General features: G+C 64.6%; 1 protein-coding gene across 1 annotated transcript; it reads left to right on the top strand.

Annotated features, from left to right (window-relative positions):
- The first annotated feature begins 571 nt into the window (after positions 1–571).
- PTCH2 (patched 2) lies at positions 572–23,251 on the top strand. The gene is given in 26 exon segments (XM_063344575.1): positions 572–641; positions 644–777; positions 780–878; positions 1,160–1,352; positions 11,743–11,932; positions 12,064–12,133; positions 12,372–12,463; positions 14,430–14,625; positions 14,730–14,851; positions 15,166–15,346; positions 15,573–15,704; positions 15,784–15,939; positions 16,063–16,155; positions 16,244–16,369; positions 16,555–16,673; positions 16,805–17,210; positions 17,296–17,608; positions 17,879–18,021; positions 18,111–18,291; positions 18,858–19,141; positions 19,717–19,854; positions 20,003–20,145; positions 20,422–20,521; positions 20,945–21,190; positions 21,353–21,751; positions 21,873–23,251. Coding segments are annotated over 25 exon segments (4,326 nt in total). The 3' UTR covers positions 21,873–23,251.
- Positions 23,252–23,392: the final 141 nt, after the last annotated feature.

The raw sequence follows: 23,392 nt of genomic DNA on the forward strand, positions 1-23,392 counted from the left end.
ACAACCTTGAGGACAACTCCTGGACCAAGGAGGGCAGCTATGGGGAGATGCCCATCCTTGGGGAGAGGGTAGGGGGGGCACACCCTGCCCTTGGGAGGGGTGCCTGTCCCTTGGCGCATCTCCGGGAGAGGAGGGGGGGTGCTGCCTACCCTTGCAGGGTAGCTGTGGGAGAAGGATGCTCATTCCTGGGGGTGGCTACAGAGGAGGGGATGCCCCCCATCCTTGGGGGGCAGCTAGGAGGGGGGCTGCCTACCCTTAGGGAGGTGGTTATTGAGGGAGGAGAGTGTCAGTGTGGGGGTGCCCACCCCTTGGCGGGGTGGGGGGGGGGCTGCCGGTTCCCCCGGGGGACCGAGGCGCGCGTGTGTGTGTGTGTGTGTGTGCGCGCCGTTTCCAGCGGGGCGGGCCGGTGCCGCCGCCGCGCTCCCCCCCGCGGCTGGGCGGTGCGGGACGGGAGGCGGGGAGGCGGGGAGGCGAGGCGGGGGGGGGATGGCGGTACCGGGGGGAGGCGAGGGGGGGGGGTGCCGCCGTGTGTGGCCGCCGTCGGCGGGCGCGCCGTTGCCTAGCAGCGGCGATGGGCGCTGCCGCGGCGGCGGCGGCCAATGGGAGCGGCGGCGGCGGCGCGGCCCCGGCGCCCCCCGCCCCCGCCTCCCCTTTAGAGGCGCGGCGGGCGGCCGGCGGCACACAGCCCTCCGCACCGGCACCGCGCCGCGCCCGCACCGGCCCCGCCGCCGCCTCCTCCGCTCGCATGGGGGCCGCCGCCCTCGGCCCCACATAACGGGGGGTGCCCAGCCCCGCCAGCCGCCCCCGCCATGCCGGCCGAGCCCCCCCGCTCCGCCCCGCCGTCGCTCCGCGCCGCCCGCCGCAAGCCGCTGCCCGAGGTAAGGGGAGAGCATCGCCCGCTCCCGCGGCGGGGGTGAGGGGGGGGCGGTCCGGGATGGGGTGTGCGTGGGGGGGTTCCGGCCGCGCCGAGGTGCGGGTGTGGGCAACCCCCGTGTCCCCCGACTCGGGGTCCCGCTCTCTCCCCGAAGGGGTCCCGATCCGCAGCCCCACGGAGCGTGGCGGCCGCGGGCATCCCGCTGCGGGATCCCTCCCCTCCCATCCCCGGGCAGGGTCTTCCCCCTTCTCCCGCTCCCAGCCTGATCCTCGCCCTCTCCCCCAGGGCAGGGCCGTGGGCCAAAGGGCTCCGCTGTGGCTGCGGGCCCGCTTTCAGGCGCTGCTCTTCGCCCTGGGTTGCCGGATCCAGCGGCACTGCGGGAAGGTGCTCTTCGTGGGGCTGCTGGTGTTCGGGGCGCTGGCCGTGGGGCTGCGGGTGGCCTCCATCGAGACCGACATCGAGCACCTCTGGGTGGAAGGTAAGCGCGGCCCCACGGGCTCAGCCGCCCGTGGGAACGGTCCCGCTGCCGGTCGCGTCTTTGTGTGTGTGTGTCCGTGTGTGTGTGTGTCCGTGTGTGTCCCTGTGTGTCCCCCCCGCCTCCGCGGGGCGCGGAGGTGCGGGGCTGGCCCGGAGGCAGGTGACAGCGCGGGAACGGGGCGGGAGGATGAGGATGCCGCCGGGATTCCTGCGTGCGGGGCCGTGGATGCCCCGCCGGCGGAGGTCCGGTCTGCGCGGCCGCTCAGGGCTGTGTCGTGCGCGGTGCTGAGCCGCGAAGGGAACCCCCCGCCCCACGCGTGTCCCGGCGGGAGTCCCCCCGCGCCGAGGTGCGGTCGCGTCCCCGCACGGGCGGGCACGTGCGGCGGGATGGGAGGTCGGTGCCGGCTGAGCGCCCGTGACCCCACGCGTGGGCACCCCCTTCCCGCGGAGCTCTCCCGCCGCCGGGCCCCTTCCCCACGGGAAAAGCACCCGCGGGAGGCGGGGTGGGGGGCGGCGGTCGCAGCCCCGTACCGGGGCCGAGCCGGTGCCGCGGGGCTGCCGGTCCCGGCTCAGGACCTCTGCCCGGCGGAGACGGAGGAGCAGGCAGGGTCAGGCAGGAGCAAATCCCCGTTTCCGAGTGGAAGCGGCTGATTTCCCCCCCCCCCCCCCCTCCTCCTTTGTTATTAATAAACTCCAGCGTGGGTTTTTCTCTCCCCTCTCCCTGCAGCTCCGCTCCCCAGCGCTGGGATTTGCTTTTCCCTGCGCCTCCCTCCTGCTTTGGGGGTCCCCGGGGGGGGCAGCACCCCGCATCATAGCCCCCCATGGCTGCCAGGCCCTGGCCGGGGGGGGGGGTCTCCCAGCCTGGGGTCCCCGGCGGGGTGCTGTGCAGGGGCAGATGTTGCTCAGCGGAGGGGTGTCAGCCATCTTTGTGCGGGAGCGCTGCCTCCTCCCCCACGCCCCGCTCCCTGTGTGGTCCTCAGCTACTCTTGGATTTGGTTCAACAATAGAAGCAACTTTGCTCTCCCACCCCCTTTTTTTTTTTTTTTTATTAAAAAAAAAAAAAAAAGGCCTCGCGCTCCCTCGCTGCTCACACACAGATGCACGCACGCACCCCTGCCCAGGAATGCCCGGCTCTCCCACCTGCTTCCCACTCCCGAGGGGTGTTTGTCCCCCCCACCACATCTCGTCTCCATCACCCCTTTCCTCTGCAACACGTAGCAGAGAAACCCAGTGATACTCTCGGTCCGGCTGGTGCCTGAGTGGTGGCTGCTGGAGGAGGGACACGCTCCCTCCGTGGTTCCCTTGCTCCGGGTCGTGGCTCCGGCTCCATCGGATTTTTATTATGCTTTTGGGGTTGCAAGGAGTCAGCGTTTCGTGCAACTGCGGCCAGAGCCAGGGAAGTGGCTGTGGTTATTCCTGTTGGGGGGGAAACAGGACTTGCGGTGCATCGGGGTGGAGAGCAGGATGGGGAAGGGGCCGAGCCTGGGGACGGCTGGAAGTGCCCAGAAACCCGGCTCTGTGCCCCACCGTACTTCCCTGCTCGCATGGGTATGGCCAGGAGGGGCTGTGGCTGCTGCTGGAGGATATTTCCCCCACATTGTGGTGTGGCTGTAACATGGGTGTCAGGGGCCTCTCTGAGGAACTGGCTCTTTCTCATGGCCAGGGCATCCTCTTTGCTGTCAGGAGGTGGATTATTATTTTTTTTTATTTTTTTTTTTTTTACCCCAAGGTGAAACATGGCTGACCTGGGGTGTCCTGCCCCTTCCCGGGCGATGGGTGCACTGGGGTCTGCACACAGCCCCTGCTCCGCATCTGTAGCGCCTGGGGTGGGGATGGCATGCAATGCTGGGGGTGCTTGGTGGGATGCTGCTTGGGGGCCCCCCCTTGGCCTTCCTGGGAGGGCTCTTCCCTCAAGAGCATGCACTTGGGGCAGAACCCTCCATGCCGTGCTCCTGGGTGGCACGGCCCCAGCATCCTCAAGGAGACTGTCCTCAGGCATTGGCACTACCTGTGACCACCAAGGATGACGTGGCCGGGGTGGCTTTAGTCCTGCGGGATGGCCACGCATGGGTCAGGATGTGGAAGGTTTGCAGTGGATATTTCAGTCTCGTGTATCAGCTGTGGGGCTGCCTCCCTTCCCCATAACCATCCGTGGGTCCTTGCCTCTCCGCTGGCCTCTGCTTCTGCGTTTTCTGGCGAGATGAAAGCGTCCCCTGGTATCCTTGGGTGTACCCGGCCCTCCCTGATCTCCGGACTCCATCCTGCTGTGCGGTTGTGCATTACTGGGGGGCAGGAGGGCCTGGGCTGCCCCTGGGGAGCAGGTTGCAGTTTCCCAGACTGTATGGTTGTATCCTGAGCACTTTAAGCTGCTTCTGGATGCTCTCGGCCGCCACTTTCTCCTGTCCCTGGATATGTGGCAGGGTGGCTGCTCTGTGTGTCCCTCTGCAGCGAGCCTGGCACTGCCATGCCGGGTTGAGGCGGTGCAGACTTTGCCCCTGGGCTGGCAAATCTGTGTGGCCCCATCAGCCTGGCCCCAAAGCCTTGGGATCCCCAGGGTGCTGGGGGACCCTGACTCCTGCCCTCTCAAAGTATGTGTGGGGAGATGTTTGCAGGAGTGCGGTCCATCCCAGCCCCGAGGCAGCACCATGGAGTGTCTTAAGGGGCAGGGTACATATGCAACGAGTCTTGATCCCATCATCCTAGGTCCTGGCTGATCCCCCAGTTCAGAGACAGGGTGGCTGAGGGTCCCCAGAAGCCTCTGATGACCACCTGAAGCTGGTCTACCTGCTCACCTGCCTCTGCCTAGCCTGGCTGGGGTGTGTGGGTTGGTGATGCTCCAACCCAAACCACCTCATCCAGGTAAGATCCCAGCCCTGCAGGAACGGAGCGTGACCCTATGCTGGGCTGTCCCCACTGCAGGCTGAGCTCAGCCCTCCAGGATCTGGGGATCTGGTGGGTGCTGGCAGGCCAGAGATGGAAAGGCGCTGCTTGCCATGCTGTTGTCCCATGTTGGGACACTGTGCTGCTGTCCCCCCACCCCCAGGGGAATAGGATGGGCAGCCTTGCTTTGCCCTCCATAGCTGGGGTCAGTGTTGGGGCTGTGCTGATGGCAGGTCCCCTCATGGGTCCCCCTGAGCGCAGGGTCCCCTGTCCCATTTTAGGCCATGTCCCATGGTCTGGGATCTGGCTGGGGGATGCTGGTGGTGGCCTGGGGTTATGCCTGACCCGCATCCCTGTTTAGGAGATGGAGGGAGGCTGTGTCACCCCATAAATTGGACTCGACTGTGGAAATGTTCAATTAGGCTCCTCCGAAGCAATTAGCCACTCAGAGGCTTTGAAATCCCAGCTAGCGGCGAGTGTTGAGTTACCTCTAGACACCTGGCAGCTGTTCCCGGCTCTCCCAGAGCATCTGTAGGGCCAAGGGGCCGGGGCGGCGAGCTCCGGGCAGGCAGAGCCCTGGGTGGTGAATGGATCTGCCTGATTTATAGCACCGAGGGCTGGTTCAAAGGAAGGCCGGGTTAATTCCTAACCGGAACAGCCCAGCACCCCGCACAGCCGTCGCGCTCTCAAAGAGCTGCTAAGTCTCCCTGGAGAAGACCCCGATCCTCTCCTGGAGGGGGCAGGGACACCCCGAATGTGCCGGTGGGATGAGATGGGATGCGTGGTATGGGGGCAAGGGGAATTTGCTGTCTCGTTCCCAGCTTGGGGCATGAGGCAGAGATGTTGCCAACCCCCTTGGCAGTAGTTTTTTTTGTCCTTCCTTGGCCTCTGCAGTAGGACTTGGCACAGGGTGTCCTCTCCCCGGCACCCAGGGCAGGGCTGGGATGCAGCTCAGGGGCTCCCCCTTCGGCAGGGGCCAGAGCGAGATGAGACCCCCATCCCAGTACATCTTTGCGGAGAGAGGGATAATGAGAATGGGAAAGCCACAATGAAAAGCCAAGGATGGGGATTCAGCGCCCTCCCCACCCTGCCGCTGCCCTGGGGAGACCGTCCATGTGGCCCCTCTTCCCAGCCCCTGTCCCCACGGTATGTGGTGGGACGCACGACGGGATGCGGGGCAGCAGCCATGGGGGGGAGCAGGGTGCTATGGACATTCCTGGGTGGGCACAGGGAGAGGTGGGTGGTCTTGTTGCTCCCGGCGGGTGGGTTTTGTGGGGTGAGACATCAAGGCTGAGAAAAGAGCAGGCGAAGCTGGGGCGCAGGGCTGGGGGGGCTGCATGGGGCTGGTGCCGGCCACATGGGGGGCTCCGATGGCAGCTTGTCCCTGCATCAGGGGCAGCGAGACGCCCGCCAGGATCTGGCCTGAGCCGGCCTCACACCCGAGGGGCGGCTCCCGGGCTGCCACGTCCCTACTCTGTCCCCAGACAGGCATCCTGTGGGGACAGGGTCCCCACTTCTCTCGGGGAGCGGTGACACAGGCATGGCCCTGCAGGGAGGGAAGGGGCGGCCCGGGGGCCCCACCACTGCCCTGGTCACCCCCTTGCGTGGTCCCGTGGGATTTTTCCTTTGAGACCCCGCAGTCCTTTCTGGTTGCGGGGTCTGGGCATCCCTGGGACCCCCGTGCCCCCATCCTCGGGGGATCAGACGAGCGAGGAGCAGACGGGGCGTTGCTGCCATGGGGTTCCGAGGTCCCCGTTATCCTAAAATCCTGGCTGGCTCTGCCCTCTGCTCCAAAAAACACCTTTTCCCCGGCAAACCCAGCTGGCTCTGAAAGGACCTTTCTTTGCTGGGGGGTGTGTGTGGGGTGATCACTCAGCAGCCCCCCTTCTGCCCGAAGATGGGGCGCAGGCAGTTCACCTTTATTTATTTATCTTCGGGATGTGAGCGTGAAACCTCTTGCTTTTCCTTTTCGCTTCCTTGACAGCTCGGTTGGCTTTTTCAGGCTGGAAAATTTTGCTAATTAACCCAAAAAGACTGGGAGACTTTTACAGATGGCTGTGGCTTATCTGCCCCTATCCATTTTGCTTTGCTTTTCGACTTATATATATTTTTTTAAATTCCTAGAAAGTGTTGTGATTTTTTTTTTTTTGTAAACTTAGACATATCTACGGACTCAGGGAGGGGGCTCTTTTTTTTTTTTTTTTTTTTTGGCGTTTTAAATGTTATTTGGCGGCTGGGAGGGGGCAGCGCCAGGGCCCGAGAAGAGGGTTTTATTATCTGCCTCTCCCTCGGGCCTGGAAAAGTGGTCTGAGTTCAAAAAATTCATTTCTTGCCTGAATGAAGCCAGCAATGTGGAAAAATTTCACCATTCAGAGGGGGATGAATGTATGTTTCAACCACACATTAAGTGACATTAGCAAGCAGTGGAGTGCCTAATGTGGCCATTTTTCACAGCAGCCAACAGAGGGGGTGATTAGCATAATTAGTACAGGCAGCCCTATACATATGGAAATGGCAAATGCCTAAATGCCAACACCAGTGGAAATTTATGTCAATGCTGACAGGAGTCTTAGCGGTGAATAGTTCCCAACTGAATCCCCTCTCCTCCCCCCCCCACCTTTTTTTTTTTTTTTTTTTAATTTATTTTTTTCCCCCTCTTTTTCGGGGGTCGCGCTGTCCCCTCGGTGCCGGCCGGGGCGGTGCGAGCTCCCGGCTGCCGCCCCCCCCTCCCCTCGCCCCCCTCAACTCTTTCCTCCCTGTGCTGGGAACCGCCGCCCGGCGATTTGGGGTAATAAAGACATTAATTTAGCTTCGCCCTTAAACAAAAGGGTTTGGCCGGGGCCGACGGCTGGGGAACTGGCCCCAAACGGGCCCTTTCAGCCCCTCCACTGCTGGCTTTTTTTTTTTTTTTTTTTTGAAGGCAGCCCCCTCTTCTGCCACCCCTCTTGCCTTCGCCAAGCGATGGGAGCCCCTTTGGTGGGACCGGGTTTGGTCGGAGGTGCCGGGGTGGTGGGCGAGCTCCCGTTCATCCCTTGGCGTCTCCCACCCACCTACCACCACCCCCCCCCCCGTTTCCTCGGGCCGGCCCCGTGCCGTGGGGTGAATGGGGTTGGGAGGACGTGTTTTGACAGGACGAGGCCGCGGGGCTTTTGGCGAGGCCGGCGGTAGCGGCCGGGACAGGTAAAAATGGCTCTTTCAGCGTGCCCTGGGCGAGACTTCCTCCGGAGCAGCATGGGTCCTTTCACTGCCTCCCTAATCCAGCTAATCCGCCCCACAACACTTTGAAGGTGGCCTCCGGCTTGCGCGCCGCTCGGCACGGGGAAGCGGCCGGCTGAGGGATGCTCGGGGCGGTGCCTCGGGATGCGGGATGGCGCACGGGATGCGGGATGGTGCCAGCATCTCTCCGCTGCCCCTGGAGGCTGTAAAATCACTCCAGGGTGGGTATATCTGCTGGCGGGATGCACTCAGGCTGTGCCGGAGGAGGGCTCGACAGTCCAGTGTTTGCCCCCACGGGTGCCCCTGGCTGCGGAGGGGGGGTCCCCATGGGGATGGCTCTTCCCAGGGGATCTCAGCATGACCTTGCCCCCTTCCCAGCTGTGGGTTTCTAGCCCTGGTATTGGGATGTTGCGCTGTGGAAAGGGGGGCTACTCTCCAGGGACCACCCACCTCTTACTGCCCCCGGCTCTTCCCTCACTGCGGGGCATGGCTGGAGCTGGGGTCAGGGCTGGCCTGGCTCTGGGACTTGCTGGCCCCAGGACAGGGCTGCAGCATCCTGTACGCACTAGTTGCATCTGGGACTTGCCGTGTTTGTCACCACATCCCGTAGTTCCGTTATCCCAGGCAAGAGGACAGGGCCTGTTTTTTCTGAGGCCAAACGAGGACGTGTACCCAGGCGTGCTCCCTCCCTGCCACCCTGTCCCACCTGGGTCACCCAAGTGATGGCGACAGCTGCTGGCAGTGCGCAGGTCCCACCTGCAGATTGGTGGCCCTGCTGTTGACCGCAGCCTCCACCCAGCCCTGGGGGACACAGAGTGGTCCTTGCAGCGGTAAGCGTCTCCCTGGGGGACACTGGTGCCTCTCTGTGGCCCCCAGCACTCCCATGGCCCTCCCTCACCTCTGTCCCCTTTGCCCTTGCCAGGCAGGGAGGGCTCGGTGTGGGGCTGGCAGCCTGCCCTGACCCACTGCCCTCCTGGTGCTACCCCGGCACGCTGCCCCAGCACGTTCAGTCCACTCCCCCCCACCTGTGGGTGCTTGGGGACAGGGCCCCCGCAGGGTTTGCCCACCTCCTACCCTGGGTAAGCATGGCAGGATGTCCCCTTGCTGTCATGCCAGGTGGGGTGGCTTCATGGGGATGAGCCCTGTGCCGGGGGGGGTTGCAGCTGCGCCGGGGGCAGCAGGATGCGGCATGGGCTCCATTGACCCCAAACCCTCTGAGCTGAGTCTGGGGGTGCTGGCAGCCCTTGGGGGGATGTGGGGTGAGCTTGGGTCAGACCCCTTCCTGGGCAGGGGGGCAGCGCAGGATCTGGGGCTTTGTCTTGGCTGGGAGCAGGAGTGACCTCTTTCCCCCCAATCCTTCAGTCTGGGGGGCACTGGGCAGGAGGTGCTGCGGTCCCGGTACCCACCGGGGCAGCTGAGGGCACCAGCCAGTCCCACTGGGTGAGGGCGAGCCAGCGGCAGTGCCAGGGCCGCGGCCATCGGTCCTGTGCCAGGAGGGTTTGGGGAGCGGTGGCGGGGGGGTGGCTCAGGCAGGGTGGCCGGGAAGGGGGCAGGGAGGCTCCCGCCCTGCTCTGTAATTTTGCGGCGGATGCTGTAATTACGGGGAGGGCTCCCCCAGCCTGGCCCGTGGGCGGGAGGCAGCCGCACACGCAGCCGCCCTCGCTGGCGGGGACCCCGTCCCCTCGCTGGCACCCCCGCCCTCCCCTCTTGGCCGCGGCGGGAGCCTGCTCTGCACCCTGGGTGTCTGAGGTGCGAGTGGGCAGGGGGTCCCGTCCACCCTCCAGCCCACACTGCTGCGTGTCCGCACCCTGTGACACCCCCCCACAACACCCAGCGTGACACCCCCGGCCAGTGGTACCCCGAAGCGGTGCCCACCCCAGGGAGGATGCTCGCGCAAAGCATGGCTGCCCCTGGGGACTGTCCTGCTCCCGGGTGCCACCATCGGGTTTTGGGGGGTGTGGGGGTCCCTTTGCCCATCCTGGGGGTCCAGGGGCTGGTGAATCCAGCCCCCGCCGGGGAGCGGAGCTGGCTGTTAATAAGCAGGACCGGGGCGCCTGATTGGAACCAGAGGGCCCTTTGCATGAAAAAGCCGAGGGCTCCCTTTGTTAATTGGAATTAAAAAAAAAAAAAAGAAAAAAAAAAAAAGAAGAAGAAGAAGAATTTACATACAGTTCCTCATTAATGTGCTCATTGTTGGTATCGGGGCGCCCCCCCCGGTCCCCTCCCCGGGCCGGGGGGCTGCGTGCGGCGTGGGGCGTCTCGCCCCGCTCCCGGCCCCGGGCCGGCCGGCGGGCGTGCGCCCGTTTGAAGTGTCCTTGGCAGCCCTGTGTGCGCTGCCTTGTCTTTTCATGTTGCTCTTTGGTTAATTAGGGTGTTGGAATTTGAGGCTTCCTCACGGCCTTTGAAGCTTGCTGACGGCTCGCAGTGCCCTGTTCCAAATTAACACTAATTACAAGGGACGGCTTTTTATTTTCTTTTTTTTTTTTTTCTTTCTTTAATTTTTGGGGGGCTCCCCCACCCCCTCCCTCCCCCCTCCACGCTTGCAGATGTGCGTCTCCTCCTGTGGCCGTGCTGGGCAGAGATGCCTGCGGGATGCAGCAGGATGCGTCCCCCGGGAGCGGCGGCAAAGCTGGGTACCCCCCCCTCCCGCCTCCATCGCCCTGTCCCACCACCCGCCCAGCTTCGGCGTGGGTGGCGCGGCTGAGATCAGAGCAACTCGGCACACCTCCTGCCCGACCTCCCAGCCTGCCGGGAAGGGGATGGATCCCCCCCCCCGCCCTGTGACACCCACCCTCCCCGTGTCCTTGTCCCCTCGCCCCGGGCGCTGCCCTCCCCTCTGACACACACACAAAGGCTGCGGCCGTGTACCCCCCCTCCCTCCCCGTCCCTGGCACAACCTCTATCCCAACTGGCATCTGATGGACACCAGCTGCTCCCCAGCCCAGCCAGGAACAATAAAGACGCTTTCCCCCCCCCCCATTCCCAAAAAGCAGGGGAAAAAAAACCACCAAAAAACACCAACCCATATAATAAGTCATTAAAAGGGAAGATTCTGCTCCTTATTTGCGGTCGCGCTCTGGCCTCCTCGGCGCTGGCGGGGGGCCAGGCCCGCCGGGGCCCCCGCCTCTTGCTGAGGGAGCATCCCAGCACGGCTGAATCCTGAATCCCCCCTCTTTCCTCAGCACCCGGGGCTGGGCAGGAGCCGGCCTCCCCTCCACCAGCGGTGCTGCCTTGGGATGCGCCCTGACATGGGCACCCTGGGGCATCCCTGGTGGGTGGCACAGGAGTGGGGGCTACATACGTCACTCCCCCTCCCCGGGCAGAGGGCTGGGAGCAGGGTGACCGGGTGTTGTGCTCAAGGGCCTTAGGATTGGCTTCCCACCCACCTCTGAAGGCTGTGTCGTTCCCCCTTTGCTATGCCAGGAGGGATGGGAGTCCCTCATTCGATGGGGACGAGGATGGCTGTCCCTGGGACGGTGCTCCGCCATGCAAAAGGCTATGCAGGGTTTGAGCTCAGCCCTGGCCGTGCTGGCATGGGGGGATTTCTCTTCTGCACTGAGACGACTGCAAATAAAGTCGGTGGCTTCTCCCAGAAACCTTGGCCCCGCCACACTCAGAGCTCTCCCACTGCCGTCGGGGACGTATCCTGGAGCCTTGGTGGGAGTAGAGGGGTCCTGCGGAACTCCCCAACACCGTGTCCTTCCCTTGTCTCCAAGCCCCTCCTGGGGCAGCCTGCTCCTGTCGGGGTTTGGGGATGCCCACCTCTCCCTACACTCATGGCCTGGCCGAAACGCTGCCCACCTCAGGGTGCCAGGGAGCAGCTGGGCAGGTGTGGGGTGGGGTGTCCCCCGTTTCACTTGTTCTGGTTGTGTTGGGCATCTGCGGCACCTGCTGCAGTGCATGGGTGGGAGTGGGCAGCGTGTGTCCCATCCGTTTCACCAGCTGTCCATCCATGGGGTTTTTCTGGGGAAAGCAAAGCCAACAAGCTGCTCTGGGGCTGGAAATACCCATGTCTGTGGGAAGGGGGGTGCCTGGTCTAGCATGGGCTGGGGTGCTCTGTGCTTGGGTCCCCTGGGTGCGAGCACCCAGAGGATGCAACGGTTGGGGAACCCTATGGCTAGAAGCCCGCTCGGGTTAATGTGGCACCACCTGATGTTGCGGGGCCTCGCTCCTGCTTGTCCCCTTCCCTGGGCATCCTGATGGGCAGGAGAGGTTGGTGGGATGGCACGGGTTGGTGAGATGGGGGCTCTGCCAGCCTTGGCACTGACAGGGCCACGTGTCGGTCCCCTCCGCAGCCGGCAGCCGAGTGAGCCAGGAGCTGCGCTACACCAAGGAGAAGCTGGGCGAGGAGTCCGTCTACACCTCCCAGATGTTGATCCAGACCCCGAAGCGGGATGGGGAGAACATCCTGACGCAGGAGGCCCTGCAGCTCCACCTCGAGGCGGCCCTGGCCGCCAGCAAAGTCCAAGTCTCGCTGTACGGAAAGTGAGTCCGGCTCCGGACGGGGCCTGGTGGGGGGACGGGGACCCCCACCCTGTCCTGCGTGTCCCCCACACCCTTTGCCATGTCCCCCGTGGGATGATGCCCATCCTCAGATCCTCCTTCTGCTTTTCCAGATCGTGGGATTTGAATAAGATCTGCTACAAGTCGGGTGTCCCCATCATTGAGAACGGCATGATCGAGAGGGTGAGTGGCTCCCAGGGACCGCCCCCCCCTCCCCCCCCATGGGGGATTGGTCCCCCAAAAAAATGGGTCAACAGCTGGGCCGTGGTGGGGATGGGGTTTGCCAGCCCTGGGTGCTGCAGAGGCACCACCAGCTCCATGTGGGAGGGTGCGGGTTTGGGCAGCCCAGCAGGGCTGGGAGGGGGGAGCAGGGGGGGCCTGATCCATCCCAGCTGACCCCTCGCATCTCCTCCTCCCACAGATGATAGAGAAGCTGTTCCCCTGTGTGATCCTGACGCCGCTGGACTGCTTCTGGGAAGGCGCCAAGCTGCAGGGAGGCTCAGCGTACCTCCCGTGAGTCTGGGGGGCTGTCCCGGGGTGCGGGGGGGCTGCAGGTGGGAGCAGGGGCTGGGGGGGGCTGCCGAGGGGCTATGCTTGTCCTTCCCGTGCAGCGTGGTGCTGCTTCCCCAAGGTCCCTTGGTGTTGCTGCTTGTCGTACTTGGCCCCAGGATGGTCCCAGCGCCACTGCTTGGTCTGTTGGGTCAACACGCCGGGGACGGGTCCCTGTCCTCGTCCTCCTGGCCTCGGTGGCACGGGCAGGGCTGCCCCGCTGCGGCAGGAGCTGCCCACCCCTGCCATGCCATGCCCACACACCAGTCAGAGAGGGGGACGTGGGGACAGAAGGCCGTGCTGCAGGTCCCTTTGGGCCGTCCCCCGGGCTCCAGCGCTTTGTGGGTGCCACGATGGCGAGGAGGCACCCACAACTCCTGAGCTGTCCCCAGGGACACAGAAGGCGCAGAGTCCCCGGGGTGGGTGGCGGGTGACTCCCGGCCAGCTCCCCGCACCTCGGTGGTGGGGCTGGGGACCCCGGGCTGGGTGGGGGGAGCTCTTCCCCCCCCCCCCAACATTCCTTCTGTTTACGCGTGTGTTTGTCCGGGAGAGCCAGGGCGGCTTGTGCATTGTCAGCAAACGCAGCCCCACGCTTTCTCATGCTAATGCTGCTCTGAAAGCTGCCCCTTGCCAAACAGATGAAATAGTGGCCTTATTCAGGCTGCTGCTGGACGGGAGGAGGGGGAAGGGGCCGCAGCATCCCCAGACGGGACTTGGGGACCAGCTTTGCACACCCACCCCCTGCTCCCAAGACCTCAGGTTCTCCCCATCCCAGCCTGGGGAGCAGCCAGTAGCGGGAGCGAGCGGGCTTAGGGTGGCCGTGCCAAGCAGGATGCTGGGTGGCGTCATCTGCCGGGGTGGGCAGCATCCCTGGGTGGCTGGGGGTATGTGGCAGGCGGGGTGGCACCCGCAGCAGCGGTGGGACCCAGCTGTCCTCGCCAGCCGGGTGAGCGGGTGCCCGGGCAGGCACCCCAGCTGAGCGCCGGCCAGCCCATGGGGGGACTCGTCCCCCTTTTTTAACGCCGAGGGGTGAGCGGGGCGGGAGCTGGGAGAACAAAGAGCAGCAATCTATGGAAAGACAAAAGGATTTGCCCTGGCTCAGTGAAGCAAGCGAAAGCAGATAAAAGGGGCTCTCTTTGGAAGCAGCAGCAGCTCCGGTTGGTATGTGGGAATCTCGAGCGGCCGGCTCCGGCCCAGCCAGCCTTCATGAATTATTAGGCTGCGTTTCTCCCCAGAGCCCACACTCGCTCGGGGCTTTTTCTTCCCCTCTTTGGAGCGCTGGGCTGGGTTATTGGCTTTTTTGTGTGTCCTTTCTGTCTTAAAAAAGAGGCCAAGCGAGGCTGGGAGCTGGCCCCTGGCACCGCGGGCTGGGATGGAGGGAGCAGAGCATCTGCAGGCAATGGAAAAACCCCTTTTCCCAGGTACCCAAAACCCGTGGAGTCCTGCTGGACCTCCAAGGACCTAGTCCGTGCCCAGCTCCCAGCACCATCCTGAGCCCCCAGAACTTCTGCTGAGCCTCAAAACCTCCAGCTTGGGGGAAGATGGCAGGAAGGGCTGGAGGGGATGCCGGGAGCCCTTGCCTGCCTGCTCCCCTCTATCAAGATGTTAGCCCGCGGGCAGTAATCGGCCTGACTGCTCGCACAAAGCGGGGCCAGGCGGCAGGGACGGCTCCCCCGGCTTTGTCCCAGCCTAACAGGATCAGGCACGCTACTTGACTCGGGGCACGGCCCGCTGCGCCGTGCAGGGCACGGGGGATGCCGCAGGCGGCCCAGGAGGGGGTAGGGGATGCACTGGCGACTGATGCTGCTCCTCTGCATTCTCGCACCCTGCCTTCGAGGGCACCCCCAGGACCCATGGGATGGGGTGGCGGTGGTGGTACCTCACGTGGGTTTCAGCATCCCCCATCACCCTGGTGCCTCTCTCTCTCCAGGGGCCGCCCGGACATCCAGTGGAGCAACCTGGACCCTCTGCAGCTGATGGAGGAACTGGGGCAGTTCACATCCCTGGAAGGCTTCAAAGAGCTGCTGGACAAGGCAGAGGTGGGGCAGGCTTACATGGAGCGGCCGTGCCTGGACCCCCGGGACCCCCAGTGCCCCCCCAGTGCCCCCAACAAGCAGAGTCAGCAGGTGGGTCACAGCCCATGGGGACCAGGAGGGGTGCGGGGGGAGGCTTGCTGCTCTCCTGCCCGCCCCATGGTCCCACATCCCTGATGCCTCCCGTCTGCCCACAGAGCCCCGACATCCCAGCTGAGCTCTCGGGGGGCTGCCACGGCTTCTCCAGGAAGTTCATGCGCTGGCAGGAGGAGCTGATTCTAGGCGGCACAACCAAAGACTCCCAGGGCAAGCTGCTACGGTGAGAACCACCACGGTGTGGGCATCCCCCAGGCATGGTGCAAGGGCCCAGCGGCAGCACTCACCCCTGGGGCAGGATCCCCCCATCCTCATCCAGTTCCTAGGGAAACCCATCCTGGATGCAAGAGGGGCTGTGGGGCTGTCTGGGAGAGTGTAAGGCTGGCTAGTGTATGGGGCTGGTGAGTGGGGCAGTGCTTTGGAGCAAGGGTGGGGACATGGGAGCAGGATGCTTGGGTCCTCTCCTGGGTGTCCATGGTGGGGCTGGAAGCTGTGGGGTGGGGGATGGACCCATTCCCGCATCCCGGGGTGCTGCAGCCGGTCCCAGCGAGGTGCGTGCCTGTCCCCCAGCGCCGAGGCCCTGCAGACCATGTTCCTCCTCATGAGCCCCCGGCAGCTCTTTGAGCACTTCAAGGATGACTACGAGATCCATGACATCAGCTGGAGCGAGGAGAAGGCGGGCGCCATCCTGGAGGCCTGGCAGAGGAAATTCGTGGAGGTGGGCTCCAGGGACAGCCTCCACGTGGGGCTGGGGAGGGGTGAGCCTGTGTGTGGCATCGCCCTGCACCCAGGTTTTCATGTGGCCATAGGTCCTGGCACCGCTCTTGTGGTCCAGTGGGTCCCTAGGGACCCTCAGTGGTGATGCTGACACCCTGGGTGTTTCTGGGGGGGATGTACCAGGGGGCAGGGGGGGCCCTGTCTCTAACGGGGTGCTCCTCCGGCAGCTGGCACAGGACTCCATCCCGTCCAATGCCACGCAGAACGTTCATGCTTTCTCCACCACCACGCTCAACGACATCATGAAGTCCTTCTCCGACGTCAGCGTCATCCGGGTGGCTGGGGGCTACCTCCTCATGGTGCGTGTGCCCCCCATCTCTGTCCCCTGCCATCCCTCCCTCGCCCCCCCATCCCCACTAACCCGCTGTTCTCTTCCAGCTGGCCTATGCCTGTGTCACCATGCTGCGGTGGGACTGCTCCAAGTCCCAAGGGGCCGTGGGCCTGGCCGGGGTCCTGCTTGTGGCTCTCTCCGTGGCCTCTGGCCTGGGGCTTTGCTCACTGCTGGGCATCTCCTTCAATGCAGCCACCACCCAGGTATGTGCTGGGGGAAGGGCCAGGTACTGTGGGGCTGGTGGGACCCTGGGGGCTGTGGAGTGGCCGGGTCCCTTCCCAGGCGGTGGCCATGATGCCCCACTGACACTGGCTTCTCTCTGTCAGGTCCTGCCCTTCCTGGCCCTCGGCATCGGTGTGGATGACATGTTCCTCTTGGCTCATGCCTTCACTGAGACCAGCCAGCACATCCCCTTCAAGGTGAGCACTGAGCCCTGCCCGGGGGCTGCCCTGTCACCTCCCACCTCCCTGCAGCCCCTCTCGTCACCTCCTCCCTCTGTCCCCACAGGAGCGGACGGGCGAGTGCCTGAAGCGCACGGGGACAAGCGTGGCTCTCACCTCCGTCAGCAACATGATCGCCTTCTTCATGGCAGCCCTGGTGCCCATCCCTGCCCTGCGTGCCTTCTCCCTCCAGGTTCGGCTGGGGTCCCTCTCGGGGGTGGGCAGGAAGGGGTGACCGAACCCAGCTCTGACATAGAATCACAGAATGGTTTGGGTTGGAAGGGACCTTAAAGATCATCTAGTTCCAACCCCGCCCTGCCATGGGCAGGGACACCTCCCACTAGACCAGGCTGCTCAAAGCCCCATCCCTGCCCACAGGCTGCGGTGGTTGTGGTGTTCAACTTTGCCATGGTGCTATTCGTCTTCCCTGCCATCTTGAGCCTGGACCTGTATCGCCGGGAGAAACGCCGGCTCGACATCCTCTGCTGCTTCTACAGGTATCAGGGCTGGGCTGGCCGGGATGGGGCTGACCCCGCAGGTCCCCCCCCGGAAGCATGGGGTGGCTCTGCTCCTCTCCCTCAACATCTTCTCCTCCTTCACTCTCTCCTCCTTTCCTCTCGCCCTGCAGCCCTTGCTCCTCACGGGTCATCCAGATCCAACCCCAGGAGCTCGCCGATGCTAACGACAACCATGCCTGCCACCCCTCCCCTTATGGGCACCCCAGCGTGGCCACCAGTACCCAGATCACCACCACCGTGCAAGCCTTCACCCGGTGTGACCCCTCGGGCCACCACGTCGTCACCGTCTTGCCACCCACCTCCCAGGTGTGCACCTCGCCCGCTGTCCTCCTGCCCCCCACTGACCCCCTGGGCTCGCAGGTCTTCACCCCATCCAGCTCCACCCGGGACCTGCTGGCCCAGCTGGATGAGGCCAAGGGTGGGCGGGAATGCGTCCCCCTGCCCTTTTGCCGCTGGAGCCTCGCCGACTTCGCCCGGGAGAAATACGCCCCGCTCCTCCTGCGGACCCGGACCAAGGTGAGGTGGGGACGGCCCCGGTGGTGCCACCCGAGGTGGGTGGGTGTCGTGGGACCTTGCCTGACCCTCCCTGCTGTCCCCACAGGCGGTGGTGGCGGTGCTGTTCCTGGCGCTGTTGGGGCTGAGCCTCTACGGCACCACCATGGTGCACGACGGGCTCTACCTGACGGACATCGTGCCGCGGGACACCAAGGCACATGCCTTCATCTCGGCCCAGTTCAAGTACTTCTCCTTCTACAACATGTTCATCGTCACCAAGGGCGGCTTCCACTACCCAGGCGCCCAAGCCGCCCTGCTCAGCCTGCACCAGGCCTTCAGCACCGTCAAGTACGTGGTGCGGGAGGGCAACCGCGACCTGCCCAAGATGTGGCTCCATTACTTCCAGGACTGGCTGCGAGGTGAGGGACATCCCTCTTCTCCATGACCTCCCCTGCCCAAGGACCCTCTCCCCAGCCTGCACCCTCCCCGCTGGCCTGGGAATGCATCCCTGGTGCGTTGTACCCTTAGGAGGGTGGTCCTGTGTGTCCCCAAGGTGCCCAGCAATGCCAAGCTGAGCCCTGCGGTTTCTCCGCGCCCATCACACTGGCACCACACTCCTCAGGGCACACAGGATGCCATGCAGGGTGGTGTGCCCCAGGGGATGCTCACCCCCTGCGCTGTGTTCCCAGGGCTCCAGGCCACCTTCGACAGGGACTGGCAAGCTGGGCGCATCACCCATGACAGTTACCGCAACGGCTCCGAGGACGGGGCGCTGGCGTACAAGCTCCTAATCCAGACTGGCAACAAGAAGGAGCCCTTCAACTTCAATCAGGTATGTGGGGACGGGGCTGGGACAACCGGGCTGGGGACAACGCTGTGCCCAGTGCCCTGCTCATGCCTGCTCCTGCTCTCTCCCCGTAGCTGACCACGCGGCGGTTGGTGGACGAGAATGGCATCATCCCCCCTGACACCTTCTACATCTGCCTGACGGTGTGGGCCAGCAACGACCCCCTGGGCTTCGCCGCCTCCCAGGCCAACTTCTACCCCCCGCCGCCTGAGTGGATCCATGACAAGTATGACACCACGGGCGAGAACCTGCGAAGTGAGTGAGCGCGGTGGGCTCCCCATGGCCCCCTCCTGCCCCACAGCATTCCCCTGCGGAGGATCCATCTCACTGCACCTTTCCTGCCCTGCAAGCATCCCCCTGAAAAGAACCTCCCCCCCTGCCCGCCCGTCCCTCGTTCCATCAGCATCCTCTGGTAGGGAAGCTGCCCTGCTTCCCTGTGTCCCACGCTCGTCCCCCTGCACCCCACAGCCCGAGCACCCCACTGCACGCTCCCCGTGCCCTGAGCACGCAGCAGCACACCCCTGCTCCAGCCCACGGGCCTCTCACCACGAAGAAGCCCATCTGCTCTGCCCCACAAACATTCCCCTGCAGAGAAAACCCCTGATCCCTGGGACCTCCTACCCCACAAGCATCCTGCCGGCAGAGAAACCCCCTCCTCCTCGCCCCCGGTTCTGCTCCCCACACACTCCCCAGCCCCGTGGTACCCAGCCAGGCATTGTGCTGCCCGGGCTGCCCTCACGCTGCTGCGGTCGGGGTGCCCCCATGCTGCCCGCACCCCTGTGCTGCCTGTACCCCCATACTGCCCGTGCTCTCCTCCCCAGTCCCGGCAGCCCAGCCGCTGGAGTTTGCCCAGTTCCCTTTCTACCTGAGCGGGCTGCGTCGCACGGCCGACTTCGTGGAGGCGATCGAGAGCGTGCGGGCCATCTGCCGGGAGGCCGCCCAGCGCCACGGGGTGCTGAGCTACCCCAGCGGCTACCCCTTCCTCTTCTGGGAGCAGTACATCGGCCTGCGCCACTGGTTCCTGCTGGCCATCAGCATCCTGCTGGCCTGCACCTTCCTCGTCTGCGCCCTGCTGCTGCTCAACCCCTGGACGGCCGGCATCATCGTGAGTACGCACCCCAACGCATGGGGACAGGGGGGTGACTGGCCATGCTGCCCTCCTGATGGGTGGGGAAAGGGACATCCAGCCCTGCTCCCATCCTGCTGGGTGGCCCTGGGTACCTGCTTCAAGGGGATGGGGTGGCCAGGGGCACCATGGGTGGAAGGGACACCCCTATGGAGGTGGCAGTGAGTGGGGGACACCTCTATGGAGGGATCAGGGACATAGCTTATGAAGGGAAAATATAGCAGGGACAGGGGTCTGGGGACATCAATGCAGAAGAGGGTGAGGGGACCACCCATATGGAGGTGGCGGTGAATGGGGGACCCATATGGAGGGATCGGGGACACCCCTAATGAAGAGAACCTGTGCAGTGGGCAGGGGTTTGGGGCCATCCATACAGAGGAGGGCGAGGGCCACCCCCAATAGGTGGGCCAGAGGGACACCCTGAATAGAGGGAAAAGGGGCAATGGGGTGAGGCTGCCCTATAGGGAGTGGTAGGATCTTGCATGTCAAGTGGAGGGACAGAGGGGACAGCCAGTCAGAGCCACTGACCCTCACTGACCCCATCACCCCCTCAGGTCTCCATCCTGGCGATGATGGCGGTGGAGCTGTTTGGTATCATGGGGCTGATGGGCATCAAGCTGAGCGCCATCCCTGTGGTCATCCTCATCGCCTCGGTGGGCATTGGTGTGGAGTTCACCGTCCATGTGGCCCTGGTGAGCACAGGCAGACCCCTGCCCAACCGCAGGGCACCCCAGTCCCCACTCCCCAGCACCCTTACCCCCTTGGCCATGTTCCAATGGGTGGCCACCTCACGAGTGGCACACGGGGACAAGCCCTATGTGACATCCTCACCCCATGCAGGGCTTCCTGACGGCCGCGGGGAGCAGGAATGTGCGCTCGGCTGCGGCGCTGGAGCACACATTCGCCCCCGTGATGGACGGTGCCGTCTCCACCCTCCTGGGTGTCCTCATGTTGGCCGGCTCCGAGTTTGACTTCATCATGAGGTGAGTGCCAGAGGGGGTAAACCAGCTGCTTGCTGCACCCCAAAAGCTTTGGCAATGGGGGCTGGTGAGCACGGCAGCCCCCCCTGGCTGGAGGTGGGGATGTGGGGCAGCTGTTGAGGATGTGTCTTGCTGGGGGCACCCACCCCATCTTGCATGGAGGCTGGGGAGACATGGGGGACCTGGGGTGTGTGGTGTGGGAAGCCGTGTTTGTGAGGGGATGGGGTTCATGGCAGCTGTGCCTGCTTACCCCCTCTGCCTGCGCTCCCCCCTGCCCAGGTACTTCTTTGCTGTGCTCACCATCCTGACGCTGCTGGGGCTGCTCAACGGGCTGGTGCTGCTGCCGGTCCTGCTCTCCGTCATCGGGCCACCCCCTGAGGTACAAAACCCTCATCCCACCTCTTCCTGTCCCTCCCCAACCCTGTACCCACCTCTGTTCATCCCCCATTGCCCCTCACCCTGTCCCTTCTTGACCCTACACCCGTCCTTGCCTTGTCCAGTCCCAACCTCACCTCATACCCACCTCAGCCCATCCCTCACCCGGTACCATCCTGACTTTACCCTATCGTTTCTGTGCCCCATATCCAACTTGCCCCACACCTGCTTGACCCCCTTCCTACCTCCACCCACATTCGACTCCCCCCCATCCCTCCCTGACCCATTATGACCCCATCCCTCCTTCACCCCGTATCTCCCTCACCACACACAGCCCTCGCCCCCACATCACCCCATACTCCCTGCTGCCCCACACTCCATCCCTGTGTGCCCCCATTCTCTCTGACACTGTCCCCTCTCTCCCCAGGCATCCCCGGTGGAGAATGGCCCCCGCCTGCCCCCTCCAGAGCCAGTGCCCCCGTGCCTGGGCCCTGGGGGGCTGTATGTGCGGCGTGCCCCAGCCTGGCCCGCTGCTTTCCCGGACCCTTCGGACGCGGAGCGCTACGCAGAGGCGGTGGGGCCAGGCAGCCCGCGGGGGCCCTTCATCGTGCCCCCCGCCCCGGCACACATCCTGCTAGAGGCCGGCAAGGACCCCAGCTTCCCCCGCATCACCGTGAGTGTCTCTGCCTGCCGTGGCATCACCAGTTCCCCAGCATCCCATGGGAGAGGGTCATGGACAGAACCGGGGGACGGGGTCCCATGTGGTGGTGGCAGGGTTGCCAGAGGGATGCTCAGTGTGACTGGGGTCCCTCATGCTCCGTGTCCCCCCCTCCAGGTGCTAAAGCCCTACAAGGACAGCCCGGAGGTCCAGGGGAAGAAGGAGGCTCCCGGCTCGCAGCCTGCACCCCCTCTGTCCTTCGGGGAGCCGTGCCCCACGCCACAGCCCTGCCCGCCGGGTGCCCGGCCAGCCCCCCCTGCAGCCCTGCCCGCCTACAGCACCCACCTGCAGGGTCCCGCCGGCAGCTACACCACCGTCACGGCCACCGCTTCTGTGACGGTGGCCCTGCACCCCACGCTGCCTGGCTCCTACCCCAGCTTTGGCCCTGAGGGCTTCACCAGTGGCGAGCACGACTGCCTGGAGGAGCCCAGCGTGGCCAGCACCGGTGGCACCGCCGTGCCCGACGCCTTCGAGATGCAGAGCATGGGACGCCACGGGACAGGCACCCGGCGCTAGGTGAGCCTGGGGACACGGGCACCCTACCCCGGGGCTCATGCACGGTGGCTTGGGGGTGTGGGGTGGGTTTGGAGGGACCCGTCTGACCCCCCCCCCCCCCCCCCCTTCTCTCTCCCCACAGGTTGGTGGCTCCTGGGCAGAGCATCTCCCCAGCGCCTGGCGGGCACAGGAGGGTGCAGAGCGGGGTCGCCCGCATCGTGCTGCTAATCGCCGGAGCGGCGATGCCCCCCCCTCCCCGGTCTCGGCCGAAGAGGACCAGCCCCCCCGCACTCCCCGCAAAGGGGTTCGGCAGGGCAGGCTGGCACTTCTATGCAAGCTGTGTGCAGGCCACGCCATGCCCGCATGTCCCCCACCCGGGGCTGTGCTGATGGTGCCATGTCCCCTCACCCAGGGTTTGGGGTTACCCTGCCCCGGGCTTGTTGCCCCCCCAGAAATGGAAGCACTAACCCCCCCTCCCCTCTGTTTCTGGAGCTGCTGGTGAGGTGGGCTCGGTGCCCTGCCAGCTCCCCCTCTGCGGGGTCACTGCCTGCTCTCTGTCACCTCCTCCTGGGACCCCCCCCCCCCGACCTGGGCCACGAGCTGGGGTGCCCCAACAGGGTGCCCTGGTGCCCCCTGTCCCGATAAAGGGGGCAGCCCCAGAGCCAGCCGTGCCCTGGGGTGCCATGGGCAAGGCCTGGGGCAGGCACCCCCCCACCTTTATTTATTGCAAAGGGAAACTATCTATAGAGAGATATATATTTTTAAGCTTATTTTAAAAGATTTATTTCTCAGCCTACGGCCTCGCCCGGCTGCCCAGGGTGCAGGCAGGGAGGGGGCAGACCCTTTGCCGGTGCAGGGCTGCCTGATGGAGGCAGCGGGAGCCCGGGATGGGGATGCAGACGTGGTTCATGCCCCCACTCCATGGGATGCTGGGTGGCCACGGGCAGCTCACCCCCTCCGACACACTGCTCTGTGCCTCAGTTTCCCCACCAGTGAGCACGGGAGGGCTGGAGATAGGGGACGTGCCATGGCGGAGCCAGGGAGCCTGTTGCTCCCACCACAGAGGCAGTGGTTTTGGGGTGGGGGTGTCTTTGGGGTGGTCCTTGCTGTGCCGAGCCCCTGAGCTGTCCCATGGTCACGGGCCCTTGTGCCACACTCGTGCGCGGCCGTGGTGACAGCACGTGCTGGTGCACGCCCATGGCAGCACACAGTCGTGTGGGCGCCCATGGTGCCACCGGACACATCTCTCCGGGAAAGCAAATTTCTCACCATGTCCCCGTGTGCTGGGGCTGTCCCCGAGGCCAGCCCCTGTCCCTGTCCCTAAGGCCAGCCCCTGTCCCCGTCCCCATCCCGGGCACCGTCCGCGCCGTTACCCAGCACTTTAACTCCAGCGGTGTTTGCTGTGCCCGTGGCTCCAGCTCCACACACACACCCCCCCCGGCCCCCAGACAGTGCTGCTGAGCTGGGGTGGCCCCGGGGACCCTGTCCCCGTGCCAGGCGTGGGCATGGTGGGCAGCCCCCTCTCCCCCCCCCCCAACACGCCATCTAAGTTATTTATATCAAAGAGAGCAAAGGTTTATTTTTGTAGTTTGTACAGGCGGTAGTGGGGACCGAAGGTTTATTTTTAAAGAGTAAATATATATATTATATATAAATTACCTG

The sequence above is a fragment of the Chroicocephalus ridibundus genome, chromosome 8 (assembly GCF_963924245.1).
Source record: "Chroicocephalus ridibundus chromosome 8, bChrRid1.1, whole genome shotgun sequence".
NCBI classification, from domain to species: domain Eukaryota; kingdom Metazoa; phylum Chordata; class Aves; order Charadriiformes; family Laridae; genus Chroicocephalus; species Chroicocephalus ridibundus.